Consider the following 15292-nt stretch of genomic DNA (forward strand, 5'->3'; position numbering starts at 1 on the left):
CTTCCCCACAACTGGTAGTTCCAGTCCGACTAGGAACAGTTTCATCCCCGCGTCCCCGTTGGGGGGCTCGGAGGTGTACAGTCCCCGGTAGAAGGTCTCAAATGCCCGATTGACCTCCTTTGGTTCTGTTACCAGTCTGCCTCTGCTATCCTTTACCTGGGCATTTTCCTCGTGGCTGCCTGCTTTCTCAGCTGGTGAGCCAATAGGCGGCCAGCCTCGTCTCCGTGTTTGTAGAAGGTCCCCAGTGTCTGACGGAGTTGGTACACAGCTTTCCTAGTGGATAGTAGGTTAAAGTCCATTTGCAGCTTTTTCCTCTCCGCCAGCAGCCCTACGGTCGGTATTTTCTGTTGACTTCCAGGATGGAGTCCACCAGTTGTTGCCTGGCCACCCTCTCTGCCCTATCTTTGCTTGCCTTGTAGGCTATGATCTCTCCTCTAATCATGGCCTTCAGTGCCTCCCGGAACGTGGAGGGTGAGGCCTCCCCGTTTTGGTTGTTACTCACGTAGTCGCCTATGGCCCGCGATGTTTTCTGACAGAAGGCCTTGTCGGCCAGGAGGTTCGTGTCCAGCCTCCATGTGGGGCGCTGGGCACAGCCTGTCCAACCTCACATCCATATAGTATGGAGCGTGGTCATGGATAACGATCGCGGAGTACTCCGTTCCCGTGATCCCTGGAAGCACCGATTTCCCCACTGCAAAGAAGTCGATATGGATGTATACCTTGTGTACTTGTGAGAAGTATGAAAATTCCTTCTCTCCCGGGTGCAGGAACCTCCATGGGTCCACTGCCACCATCTGCTCCATAAATGCTCCTAGTTCCCTAGCCATGCCAGTCTTTTTCCCTGCTCTGGGGTTTGATTGGTCGATCAGTGGTTCCTGTACACAGTTGAAGTCGCCCCCCATGATCAGTCGGTATGTGTCAAGGTCAGGGATTTCTGCCATGGTCTTCTTTATGAATTTGGTGTCGTCCCAGTTGGGAGCGTACACATTTGCCAGTACGACCGGTGCCCCTTCCAGGACATCGCTGACCATGACATACCGTCACCCTGGGTCCGTAACGGTCTTGGTTTCCATAAACCTCATCCTCTTACTAATTAATATTGCTACTCCCCTAGCCCTCGTCCCGTAGCAGGAGTGGCAAGTCTGTCCCACCCAGCCCTTCCTTACCAGCCGTCGGTTCTTCTCCCTCAGGTGCATCTCTTGTACGTAGATTATGTCTGCTTTCAGGCTTCTTAGGTGGGTGAAGACTCTGGATCTTTTGACCGGGCCATTGAGTCCCCTTACATTCCAGGTAACAATCCTGGTGGGGGTTTTTTGACCCCCCAGTCCTGCGGGGTCACCCATACTTACCTGGTGGATGCGCCCCTGCCTGCCGAGGCCTGTGTTCGTGCTGCTCATCTACCTCACCCTTCCCTTTGCTTCTCTTTTGTTCTGCACTCTCTCTCCTCCCCCCCCCCCCCCCCCCCTTAGTCCCTGTTCTTCTGTGTCCCCCCCGGTGTTCTTCTCCCCCCCCCCCCCCCCGACTCCTCTTTCCCCCCCACTTAGTCCCTGTTCTTCTGTGTGTCCCCCGGTGTTCTTCCCCCCCCCCTCCCCCCGACTCCTCTTCCCCCCCACTTAGTCCCTGTTCTTCTGTGTCCCCCCGGTGTTCTTCCCCCCCCCCCCCCCACACACCGCCTTCTGCCCTGCCCCCCCTTCTCTTTGTGCCAGGCGCTCCCTCTCCCCCGAGAAGCGTGCCGCGGCCCTCCTTTCTTCCTGCCCTCCCGTGTTAGCCCGCCTCGCTAGCATGGTGGCCCCCCTCCCAGCACTTGCCCTGTTCTGGTCCTGTTTTACCTTCCTTTTGCTAGCCCTTGTCTCGCCCTCCTGTCCGCCTTTTTCACCCTCACTCACCTTGCTTCGCTGCCCCCCCCCCCCCCCCCCCCGTTGCATTGAGAGGTGGAACGAGCCCGGTAACGAGTCAGCACAGTCCCGCACAGTGCGCCAAACACGTGTACAGTTCGTGATCTTATAGTCTCTGTTTGCGGTCTGCCCACTGCTCTTTTTTCCGATTCTTCCTTTCTTTTCCATCCCCGTCGCTTTCATGATGGCCGTTGTGGCTGTCCCTCCCCCAGTTTGTTTGCTCTAAAGAACTCCTCCAATGCCGCTGGGGTGTTAAAAAACAGCTCCTTCCCCTCAAATGTTACCCAGAGTTTGGCCGGGAATAACATCCCAAATTTCACATTACTTTTGTAGAGTGCTGATCAACCCTTCTTTTGGCCAGGTCCGCCCCAATGTCCTGGTACAACCTTATGGTCTTCCCTTCCCACGTGCTCGCTTTCGTCTGCCAGGCCCACTTTAGGATTTTTTCCCCGTCTTGGAACCGGTGCAGCTTCACGATAATCGCTCTGGGCTGCTCCCCGGATTTGTGCATGGATCGGAGCGACCTGTGCGCTCTTGTCGATTTCTGGGGGGTTTGGAAACTTCTCCCTTCCCACTAGCTTGCCCAGCATTTGGGTGACGTAGCCTGTTGGATTTCAGCCCTCCATCCCCTCTGGCAGACCCACTATTTTAACATTCTGCCGTCTGGACCTATTTTCCTGGTCCTCCACTTTCCCTCTTCGGCTCCCCTGCGTCGTTACCAGCCTTTTCACCTCGGTTTCCTGAGTTACCATCCTGTCGCTCTGGTCCGAGGCGGCCCTCTCCAGCTCCTGAATAGTTTTCTCCGGCTCCTCCACCTTCCTTTCCAGGCCGTTGACGGTTCGCTGCATTTTTTCCTGTTGTCTCCGCCAGCATCTCCTTCATCATTGTGTGGAGCTCCGTCCTGAGTGCCTCCCTCATGGTGTTCATCTCCGTTTTTATCTCCTCCTTCTTGGCATTTCTTTCCGTTTTCAGCACGCTTCTCCATTCCTCCCCCTGTGCGGGGGAGGGTGCGGGGGGGGGGGGGGGGTTTGGTCGCCTTGTCCTGCTCAGCTGCTCGGCTCGCCAGCTTGTCCGCTTCCTGATTCGCCTGAACCTCCGCCTCGCCCAGTGGGGTCGTCTGCCTGCGCGGCCGCAGCTCCTGCTTTTTTCCTTCGCCGCTGTTCCTTCTTACATCTCGCTGTCCCCTCAATTTATTATTTGGAGGCATATTTCGGTCTCCTTTCCTTTTTCCTTTTAAAAACATTTTTTTAAATAAAAAGGGATTTTTTTTTTTTGGAAAGTTTTTTTTTCTCCTTTAAAATAGTTTTTCTTTTTTAAAAAAAATTTGCAGGAGAGGAAAAAGGAAGATTGAATATTAAAATTCTTATTTTGTCCTTGTGATCCTCTCCGTGCTCCGACTTTCAGGCCGTTTGAGCGTTCCCCACTCCTCCTCCACGTGCAGCTCACCGGAGCCAGTCTCCTGTTTTTTTCCTCTCCCTCTCCAGCTCCGTGGATCGGAGCTTTGGCGCCTTGGCAGAGCCGAATTCGCGGGGCCTAAGGATTTTTTTTTTTTTTTGAAAATTCCCCGGGAAAACCCCACCAAAAAAGCCATGATTTCATGGCTATGCGGGAGCGTCTTTGCTGCGGCCGCTCCATTCGCAATCGCCACCAGAAGTAATTCAAGGATTTTGACCCATTACGGGGAAGTAATGGTGATATCGTCCCAGATCAGGATGGTGTATGACTTGGAGGGCAACTTGCAGGTGGTGGTGGTGTTCCCATGCATTTGCTGCCCTGGTCCTTTTAGGTGGTAGAGTTTGCAGATTTGGATGGTGCTATTGAAGTAGGCTTGCGGAGTTGCTGTAATGAATCTCATAAATTAAGTACACACTGCTGCCACTGAGAGATAATGGTGGAGGGAGTGAATGTTTAAGGTAGTGCTGATCAAGCAGGCTGGATGTTTTCAAGTTTCTTGAATGTTATTGGAGCGGTCTTCATCCAGGCAAGTGGCGAGTATTCCATCACATTCCTGACTTGTGCCTGGTCGATGAAGGACAAGCTTTGAGGAGTCAGGAGGGGAGTTACTCACCACAGAATTCCCAGCCACTGACCTGCTCTTATGGCCACAATATTTATATGGCTCGTCCAGTTCAGTTTCTGATCAATGATATACCCCAGGATGTCGATACTGGGGATTCAGTGTTGATAATTATCATAGACATCATAGAATTTACAGTGCAGAAGGAGGCCATTTGGCCCATCGAGTCTGCACCGGCTCTTGGAAAGAGCACCCTACCCAATGTCAACACCTCCACCCTATCCCCATAACTCAGTAACCCCACCCAACACTAAGGGCAATTTTGGACACTAAGGGCAATTTATCATGGCCAATCCACCTAACCTGCACATCTTTGGACTGTGGGAGGAAACCGGAGCACCCGAAGGAAACCCACGCAGACACGGGGAGGATGTGCAGACTCTGCACAGACAGTGACCCCAGCCAGAATCGAACCTGGGACCCTGGAGCTGTGAAGCAATTGTGCTATCCACAATGCGACCGTGCTGCCCATTCAATAGTGCCATTGAATGTCATGGGGAAATAATTAGATTCTCTCTTGTTGGAGATGGACATTGCCTGGAACCTGGGTGGGTGCAATTGTTACTTGCCATTTGGCAGCCCAGGCCTGAATGTTGTCCAGATCTTGCTACATGGATATGGACTGCTTCAGTATCTGAGGAGTTGCAAGATACTAAACATTTTTCAGTCATCAACCAACATCACCACTTCTGACCTTACGATGGAGGGGAGATCGCTGATAAAGCAGCTGAAGGTGGTTGGGCCTGGGACACTACCCTGAAGAACTCCTGCAGTAATGTCCTAAGATTGAGGTTATCAATGTCCATCAATCACCAACCTTCTTACTTTGTGTTGGATATGACTCCTACCAGTGGAATATTTTTCCCTGATTCTCATAGACTTCGATTTTGCCAGGACTCTTTGATCTCACAAGCAGTCCAATGTTGCCTCAATGTCAGACAGTCACTCTCACCCTCAGCTCTTTTGTCCATGTTCAGGCCAAGACTGTAATGAGGTTAGGAGTGGAGTGACCCTGGCAGAACCCAAACTGAGCATCAGTGAGTAGGTTATTGCAGAGTAAATGCTGCTTAATAGCTCCATCGCTAACCACTTCCATCTATTTGCTGATTCACAGGCGGCACGATGGCACAGTGGTTAGCTTTGCTACCTCACAGCGCCAGGAAATTGGATTTGATTCCAGCCTTGGGGGACTATCTGTTGGGAGTTTTCACATTCGCCCACGCATCTGCATGGGTTTCCTCCGAATGCTTCAGTTTCCTCCCACAGTCCAAAGATGCACAGGTTAGGTGGAATGGCCATGATCAATATGTTACAGGAATAGGACAGGGTAGTGGACCAATATAGAGTGTTCTTTCAGAGGGTCGGTGCAGACTCGATTGGTCGAATGGCCTCCATCTGCACTGGAGGGATTCTATTCTAATAAAGTGCATGCTACCTCTTTTGTTATCACCTATTCTCATGTGTATGCATATTTCTGTGCATGTGTCTGTGGGTGCTGTTGAGAATAAACTTGGGTATTCAGAAATAAAGAACAAAGAACAGTACAGCCCAGGAACAGGCCTTTCGGCCCTCCAAGCCTGCGCCGACCAAATAAAACAGTTAATTTTTTTAAACCTGTTTTTTAGTCTATTCTGGAGAGTCACAGCGGTCAAGTAGTTAAAACACATAATTAAAACAAGAGCATCTGCAGTCAGTTGAGAGATAGTTTCGGAGTTGACACCTCATTTTTAGAAAGAAGTCTTCCAACAGGTAGGTCAAGTCCAACAGGTTTATTTCGAATCACTAGCTTTCGGGGCGCAGCCCCATCATTAGGTGAGTGAAAGCACCCTATTAGAACTGCATAGTTGGGCAGAATGTTGTGATAACACTCTACTCTAGTTTATGAAATGTGAGGCACTAGCTTTAACTTGATCCAAAGTTTCCACTTATACATCTTTAACTTTCATAAAAGTAATTGGACTAAACTGCATGTGTGGTGCATCATGTTTAGCCGTTGTGCTAACAAATGTTTAGGCTGTGAATGTTTCATGCCCAATGTAATGCAATACTTCTGAAATATGATGCTGATTTGCAGGTAAGATATTGACTAGTACCCAAGACATCAGGTGGGACTTTATTCTTTAAAAAAAAGTGTGAACTTTGATTATCCAGAATTCAATAAAAGGTAATTTGTGGATTAAAATAAAACACAATCTGATGGCTAATGGTGCCTCAGATGCCCAGGTTGTAGTTGCTAGATCTATCTCATTTTGTATTGAGGATACCTCAACACGATGGAGGGTATCCTCAATGCAAAAATCAGAATTTTGACTACACAAGGACTTTGCGATAGTTACCCCAACAAATATTGTAGGGGTATCTGCAGTAGGTAAATTAGGGTGGATGAAAGTAAAGTAGGTTTTTCTCCTTTGTTGGTTTACTCACCATCTCTACAGGCCCAGTCTAGCGGCCGTGCCCTTCGGAACAATTTGGTCAATAGTGGTACTGAGCCATTCTTGGTGACTGAAGTCCAGTACCAAGAGTACATTCCGTATTTTGCCACCCTGAACTCTTCTTCCAAATTGTGTTTGATATGGAGGACTACCGATTCATCAGCTAAGGGGAGTCAGTAGGTGATAGTCAACAGAAGACTTCAAGGGGTCCAGATCCAATGGTGAGGACTCCCAGGGAAACTCCCTCCTGACCTATACCACTGTGCTCTGGTAGGTCTGCCCAACTGGCAGACTAGGACGTACCCAGGGACAGTGATTATTGTGTCCGAGATTGTCTGTTATCTTTCAGACAATGTCAGGCTAGAAGATCAAAAGAAATGGGAACAGGAGTAGGCCATTCAGCCCTTTGAGCGTGCTCCACCATTTAATAGGATCATGGCTGATCTAACACTCACTAAGTCTACTTTCCCGCCTTCTCCTCGTAACCCTCAATTCCCCAACTGATTAAAAACCTATCGATTTCAGCCTTGAAACCACAGCTTCCTGGGGTAAAGAAGTCAAAAGATTCATCACTCAGAAGAAATCCTTCCTCAAATCAATCTTCAATGAGTACCCCCTTATTCTTCAACTAGGAGTTCTGGTATTAGTCTCCCATGAGTGTAAACATCCTCTCAACATTTACCCTGTCTAACCTCATAAGAACCTTATATATGTTTCATTCATGGCACCGCTCATTCTACTGAAGTCGAAGGAGTACAGACTAAACATGTTTAATCTTTCCTCATACAGCAATCCCTCCATACCCTAGTAAACCTTCTTTGTACTGCCTCCAATGATAGTATATCTTTCCTTAAATAAGGGAACAAAATTGTATGCAGTATTCCAAACGTGGCCTCACGAATATCTTGTACAGTTGCAACACCTCTACTTTTATATTCCTGTCGCCTTGAAATAAAGGCAGCATTCCATTTGCCTTCCCTAGTATCTTCTGCATGCTAGCTTTCTGGGTTTCATGAACAAGGACCTCAAAGTCCGTTTGTGTTACAGCTTTCTGCAGTCTCTCTCCATTTAAATAATAATCCTCCCTCTCATTCTTTCTTCCAAAATGAACAATTTCACATTTGACCCAAAATGAATTCCATTATTGGACTAGTCTGTGGGATAGCTCGCCCCAGGAGTTAGACTTCACAGGATCGGCAGGGCTTGGTCTGCCATCGTCATTTCTGTTGCCTACATCGATGCCAGGCTATCTAACCCATTGCAATGCTTTTGGCTTGGCTTAATTAAGTGGAAATAAAAAGTTGCATAGCCTGGCCAACATTTCTCACAACTTAGCCCTTTCTGGTTTACAAAATTGATCCACATGTTAAATTAAAGATATCAGTGACTATATTTCAATGGAACAGCATTGGCTGCATGACGTGATGTGCAAGATGCTTTATAAATGCCGTTTTCTAGGATTTAAAAGTGTTTCTCTTTCCTCGTTGATAAACTGCAACCCTACAATCCTATAATAAATTTAAATTTAAAACGGAAATCCTTTGAAAGTAAAACATAGCTCGTGTATATTAATGCAAAAGCCAAGTTTAATTTAATGCCCTTGGACATGATCTCTTCAGAAGAGATCATATGCTTTTATTTTTCCTACTCAAGTCACATCATGATGGGAGTTGAAAGTAGGTAAAGGTAGCAGCTCAACATGAACCTCCACATTGGATTTTTTGTCCTGAAGAGGATATGGTTGTTCCAAGTCCAGAAATTATCAGTCATGCAAAAGAAAGTCATCCTAAAAGAGGCAAAGATTAGAGGCATTTTGTTGGTAGCTGACCATTTAGAAGCTGCAGGTACTCAAAGCTGTATCTGTATTATATATTCAGTATCCTTCTAAAGTCTTCTAAAACCCCAACAGCAAGCAGTCAGATCACAAAGTGCTCAAAACAAAAATAAGTCTCAGAGTCGTAGAATCAGAGATGTTTACAGTATATATCAGGCCCTTTGGCCCAGCTTGTCCATGTCGCCCAATTTCTATCAAAAGTTAGTCCCACTTGCCCACATTTGGCCCATATCCTTCTATACCCACCCGGCCCATGTAACTGTCTTTTTTAGAAAGGAAAAAATTGTACCCATGTCTACCACTGCCTCTGGCAGCCCATTCTAGTTGCTCACCACCCTCGTGAGAAAACAATGTCTCCTCTGGTCTCTTTTGTATCTCTCCCCTCTCACCTTAAAAACCTATGTTCAGTTCTAGATGACTTCACCTTTGAGAAAAGATGTTGACTATCTACCTTATCTATGCTCCTCGTTATTTTATAGACATCTAGAAGATCACCCCCTAAGCCTCCTACGCTCCAGGGAAAGAAGTCCCAGCCTATCCAGCCTCTCCTTATAACGTGACCATCAAGTCCTGGTCGCATCCTCGTAAATCTCTTCCGCACTCTTTCTACTTTAACAATATCCTTCCTATAATAGGGTGACCAGAACTGAACACAGTATTCCATGTGTGGTCTTACCAATGCCTTGTACAACTTCAACAAGATGTCCCAACTCCTATATTCAATATTCTGACCAAGAAAACCTAGCATGCTGAATGCCTTTTTCACCACCCTGTCCACCTGTGACTCCACCTTCAAGGAGCTATGAACCTGTACCCATAGATCTCTTTGTTCTGTAACTCTCCCGAACTCCCTACCATTAACTGAGTAGGTCCTGCACTAATTTGATCGACAAAAATGCATCACTTCACATTTATCCAAATTAAACTCCATCTGCCACTTCATCAGCCCACTGGCCCAATTGGTCAAGATCCTGTTGCAATCTTATACAACCTTCTTCACTATCCACTGTGCCACCAATCTTGGTGTCATCTGCAAACTTACTAGCCATGCCTTCTACATTCTCATCCAAATCATGAATATATAGAACAAATAACAATGGACCCAGCACCGATCCTTGAAGCACACTGCTAGTCACAGGCCTCCAGTTTGTAAAACACAACTACCCTTTGACTTTGGTCGCCAAGCCAATTTTGTACCCAATTGGCTACCTCACCCTGGATTCCGTGAGATTTAACCTTTTGCAACCACCTACCACAGGGTGCTTTTTCAAAGGCCTTACTAAAGTCCATGTAGACAACGTCGCGTACACTGCCCTCATCTACCTTCTTGGTTACCCCTTAAAAAAAAACTCATCAAATTTGTGAAACAGGACTTTCCCCTTACAAAGCCTTGCTGACATTCCCTAATTAGCATCTGCCTGTCTAAATGCCAGTAGATCCTGTCCCTCAGATTACCTTCCAACAACATATCCATTACAGAAGTACTGGTCTAAAGTTCCTAGGTTTATCCCCAGCTCTTCTTAAACCAGGGCAAAACATTTGCTACCCTCCAATCATCAGGCACCTCTCCTGTGGTTTAGATGATTCAAATATCTCAGCTAGGGGGCCGGCAATTTGCTCCCTAGCTTCCCACAACGTCCTGGGGTACATTTCATCAGGTCCTGGGGATTTATCTATCTCGATACGCTTTAATATCTCCAACACCTTCTCTGTAATATGTACACTCCTCAAGACATCACTTTTTATTTCCCCAATTTCCCCAACATTCGTGCCTTTTTCAACAGTAAATACTGATGAGAAATCTTCATTTAGGACCTCTCCCATCCCTTGTGGATCTGCACATAGATGACTTTGTTTATCCTCAAGAGGTCCTACCCTCTCCCTAGTCACCCTTTTACCCTTTATGTAGCTGTAAAAGCTCTATGGATTTTCTTCGCCCTTATCTGCCAAGACAATCTCATGTCCCCTTTTTGCCCTCCTGATTTCTCTCTCAACTCTACTCCGACAAGCTCTTTACTCTTCAAGGGATCCATTTGATCCCAGCTGCCTATGCTATGCCTCCTTCTTCCTTTTGACCATGGCATCAGTATCTCGAGTCATCTAGGTTCCCTCCTTCTACCAGCCTTACCCTTCACTCTAAGAGGAATGTGCTCACCCTGAACCCTAGTTAACATCTTTTTGAAAGACTCCCACTGACCCGCTGTCCCCTTGCCTGTAAACAGGCACCCGTAATCAACTTTTGAAAGTTCCCGCCTAATAACCTTAAAATTGGCTTTGCCCCAATTTCGAATTTTAACTTTTGGGCCAGAACTATCATTCTCCATAGCTATCTTAAACTATTTGAATTATGGTCATTGGTCCCAAAGTGATCCCTCACTAACACTTCCATTACCTGCCCTTCCTTATTCCCCAAGAGGAGGTCAAGTTTTGCCCCCTCTCTAGTCAGGCCATCCACATATTGAAAGAGGAATTCTTCCTGAATACATTCGACACACTTCTCTCCATCCAAACCCGTAGTGCTATGGCTGTCCCAGTTAATGTTGGGAAAGTTAAAATCCCCCATTATTACCACCCTATTTTTCCGGCAGCTATCTGTAATCTCCTTACATATTTGCTTCTCAATTTCCCGCTGACTATTTGGGGCCTATAGTACAGTCCTATCAAAGTGATCTCACCCTTCTTATTTTTCAGTTCTACCCATATAGACTCAGTGGACAAATCCTCGGATATATCCTCTCTCTGTACTGCCGTGATACTGTCTCCAAACAAAAATGTAACTTCTCCTCCTCTCTTACCTCCAGTTCTATCTTTCCTATAGCATCTGTATCCCGGAACATTGAGCTGCCAGTCCTGCCCCTCCTTTAGCCATGTTTCTGCAATAGCTATAATATCCCAGTCCCATGAAACTACCCATGTCCTGAGTTCATCTGCCTTGCCCGTTGGGCCTCTTGCATTGAAATAAATTCAATCGGTTTCTCTGCCTTCCACTTTTCTCCTTACTGACTTTTGTTTCTATCCTCTCTTTACTACCCTCTGACTTCCTGCATTAGTTCCCATCCCCCTGCCACATTAGTTTAAGCCCTCCCTAATTGCGCTAGCTGTTGTGACTCGATATCGGAGTCACCTTCAAGGGCAATTAGGAATGGCCAATAAATGCTGGCTAAGACAGTGCCACCCACATTTCATGAATAAATGTACAAAACAATCCACTGAAAAATAGAATTGCCAATTCACTTACCAGAACACCTTTAACCCAGCCAAACTTTACAACACCTTTATTGTCAGCAATGTGCTTTGAGACAGCTTCCTCAGCTGGACTGGTTTCATCACCATTTACATAGCCATCCTCAAAAGGCTCCTGAAAAGCAAGCCAGAAAGGTTTCAGTTGTCTTGCCTCCCACTTAAAATATTATACTACTCATAAATTCGCGCTCAGGTATCCAAAACAATATTTGGCATGAAGTTTTAAAATTACCTGGAAATTTATCTTGCAAGACAGTCAATTATTGAATTCAAAAAGTAAAAAACAAATTGCGCAATATGCTGGCACTAGTTTTTCAATTTCGACCATTACATTGAAGTGAATGCAAGAACATGATGATATAGGAGCAGGAATAAACCATACATTAAACCAACTCTGTCATTCGGTAAGATCAGAGCTTCAATATTGTTTCTGGTCAGTATTAAATTATGGTACAGGATCTGAGTTGGCATACAGACAGAAAAGGGAAGGAGCCAAGATTCTGAAAGAAATTGTAGCCAAGGCAGCAACCTTATTTAAGAAAAGAGAATTAACCAAGTAACCAGTTAATCAAACAACCGTTATGGGCAAACTCAGAATGCAAAATTTGATTGGAGTGATCAAGTGCACGTTTAATGAGAGCAAGTCATGATTGAGAATTGCAAGTTGTTTTTGAGGACAGATAAAGCATATGCAGTTGGATGTTCATAATCTATTCCACAAGGTGTGTCACAGGAGGTTCTCAGAAAAATTTAAATGTCCAGGAGAGAGAGTGTGGAACAGAGATAGAAAAATTTAGGTGTGTAGTGGGGCAGAAAACACCATGAGAATTTTAAAAATTAATAACGAGGCCAACAAGGGGAGACTTGCTTCTAGTGGTGAAATCAATGATGATCATGCCAATTAAAATTGATGCAGAATGAAGTGCAGGGTTAAGCTAAATTACAATTATGGAGTATGGAATGCTTTGCTATAGAGAGCAGTTGAGACAAGGCCAAAATTGAACCAGAGGAAGATACAGGTATAAACAGCAGTGAAATGACATTACCTCTGAACTCCTTTATCAAAAAGTAGACATAACGGCCTGAATGGTCTCAATCTGTGCTCTAAATGTTCAAATTTCTGCAGAGTGGCAGATCATAGATTTATGCCCAATATTTTTTCATTTTAGAATTTCCCAAACGTAGAGGTGATAACATAGTTCCTGCAGCAATACCCAGAGGATAAAATGATTGATCTTGAACAATGACCATCCTTCTTTAGCTCATCTAGCTTCCCCTTAAACGTATAAAAGGAGAATAGAGGGTAGCACGGTGGTTAGTACTGCTGCCTCACGGCACCGAGGTCCCAGGTTCGATCCCGGCTCTGGGTCACCGTGTGGAGTGTGTACATTCTCCCAGTGTCTGCATGGGTTTCGCCCCCACAACCCAAAGATGTGCAGGGTACATAGAACAGTACAGCACAGCAAAGAACAGGCCCTTCGGCCCTCAATGTTGTCCCACTCCGTCATTCTGGTGTGCTCCATGTGCCTATCCAATAACCGCTTGAAAGTTCCTAAGGTGTCCGACTCCACTATCACAGCAGGTAGTCCATTCCACACCCTAACCACTCTGAGTAAAGAACCTACCTTGGACATCCCTCCTATATCTCCCACCCTGAACCTTGTATAGTTATGCCCAGTGGATTGGCCACGCTAAATTGCCCCTTAATTGGAAAAAATTAATTGGATACTCTAAATTTATTTTTTAAAAAGGAGAACAGAATGGAATATATGCATGTGCTAATAAAGTTATATGACGAGGGGTGGGAGAAGGCTCAAGTCGAACATAAATGCCAGCATAAACCAAAGTGCTGTATTGGTTGTTAGGATACTGGACTAGACCCCAACATTTGTTAGTATACCAGAATAGGACTGGGAGGACTTCACCTCAGGAGTGATGCCCTAATTTAAACACTTAACCACATTATCAATAAAGCTCTTAAATAAAAAAACGAGGCTTGGTATCTTACTATCTACCAGTCACTTTCACTAATTCCAATTAAGCAACCCAATGCATATCAAATGGCACCTATAAATAAAGTTCATAAACAGGTTACTCGCTTAGCAGTGTAGATTTTTGGAGAGGGTTCCTTTCAAGAGCAAGTCCAGTACACTTCTGTCCTGTCAGACTCAAATCCAAACCAAACTGCTGTTCAACTTAAATATTCTAGCAGTCTGCAAAACTACAGACAGACCTGGATCCTCCCATTAATCACAACAGCAGTATCCCACTAAGTTCCATAACCTGCTTAGCTAGGAGTAACATCACTCGCCCATAAAACTATCTACACTCTAGGGAATCTCCAGCATTCTAAACAATATTTCATTAGCCCTTCAAGTAAATGGTTAAAATCAATAATTACCTCATTCTTACGGCTCCATAATTACAGCTTCAGCAGACACAGTCTGGGTACCTTAACCTAGATTCTTTAACAATATTACTGCAACAAATATATACCTCAACCCAAGCTTTTAAAAAATTACTGCAAAATATATATATCACTTTCTACATTCATCACCACATGATATGCTTTGAAATTTATGTTCGACTCCAGTCATTAACGGATTTTATCCTTCCGACACTCACTGGCACAGAAAGCATGCAAATAATTTTGCCTCATTAAAAAGTATAAAATAGACATTTCCAAAGAGAAAAAAGTTCCCATGTCGGCATTGGATGCTAATAAATAGCCATACAATATGATAGTTATATCTCTTACTAAAGATCCATACAGATCCTGCATTTCTGCCATGTCCAAACAAGCTATGCTCTCTCAGGGTTATAAGGAAACATTAGCCAATGTAAGTTGCGTTTATTTCTTGACACCACAGACTCCAGAAGACCAGAATAAAATCCAGAATTGCTGCTCAGTTACGCTGGAAGTAGAAACGTGACCTCACTTTCGAATTAAGCTAAGGACATTGGTGGTACACTGTCAATGTGCCATTACATGTCAGTAGATATCGTCACTGCTCTGAACAATTTCAAGGCTTCCAAAGAGATTACCAGCATTCCAATATACACAAAACGTTAGTTTCGATATTCAATAATTCACTGTACTCTCACACGCAATACAAATATGACCAAACTACATCCAGATTAAATTTTTTTTTAAAGAAAGGATCGCAAACTAAGCCTAGGTTAAATCCAGACGTCACCAGTAACGCCTGTGAAAAAATAAGTGTGCAAACAAAGGGTGTTTGCTCATGTTGCCTCCGACAATGCGATATCCAGTATTTCCAACAGCAATAACCCTAGATAGAGACTATCGCTTTTTAAGATGTGCTCCACTTCATTTAACTGCATATGTCAGAACAATGCTTAATTGAGCCAATAAGGTTATAGCTTATTGTTTTAGACGGCCTACTAGTGTTAATTTATTTTAAGTTTAGAAAACCAGCCAATTTATTTTACGTTTAGAAAACCAGCCAATGACAAAAATTAAACAGTCGCTACGTTGTACATTTCCTTTCCAAACTGAATCTGACAAATATTCTCAAAACGAGAAAGGCAAAAATGGTACTGAATTATCATTAAATATTTACAGTACTGCTCGGTTTATTCAAAGTTTTGCTAAACATTCAAGACAGTGCGTCTTGAAAATGTTTCTTCCAATTCCTGTGCAAACAATTCTACCCAAGAACATCAATCCATCCATTAGGGGATAACATTTCTTGCAAAAGGACAAATCAGGAAGAACTGCAGTATGCAAATACACTGCATAATCATATTTTCGCTGAGCAATAAAACAAAGAGGATTTTCAATGTACAA

At 44.7% G+C, this 15292-nt stretch overlaps 1 protein-coding gene across 2 annotated transcripts in view; it reads right to left on the minus strand.

Moving 5' to 3' along the window:
* slc12a2 (solute carrier family 12 member 2) overlaps positions 1 to 15292 on the minus strand; it is a 281965-nt gene that overhangs the window by 184300 nt on the left and 82373 nt on the right. For both annotated transcript variants that reach the window (XM_072516856.1, XM_072516855.1), the window contains exon 2: positions 11477 to 11596. In XM_072516856.1, coding sequence (XP_072372957.1) covers positions 11477 to 11596 — 120 coding nt within the window. The remainder of the gene's footprint in view (positions 1 to 11476; positions 11597 to 15292) is intronic.

Source organism: Scyliorhinus torazame, chromosome 9, assembly GCF_047496885.1.
Source record: "Scyliorhinus torazame isolate Kashiwa2021f chromosome 9, sScyTor2.1, whole genome shotgun sequence".
NCBI lineage: Eukaryota > Metazoa > Chordata > Chondrichthyes > Carcharhiniformes > Scyliorhinidae > Scyliorhinus > Scyliorhinus torazame.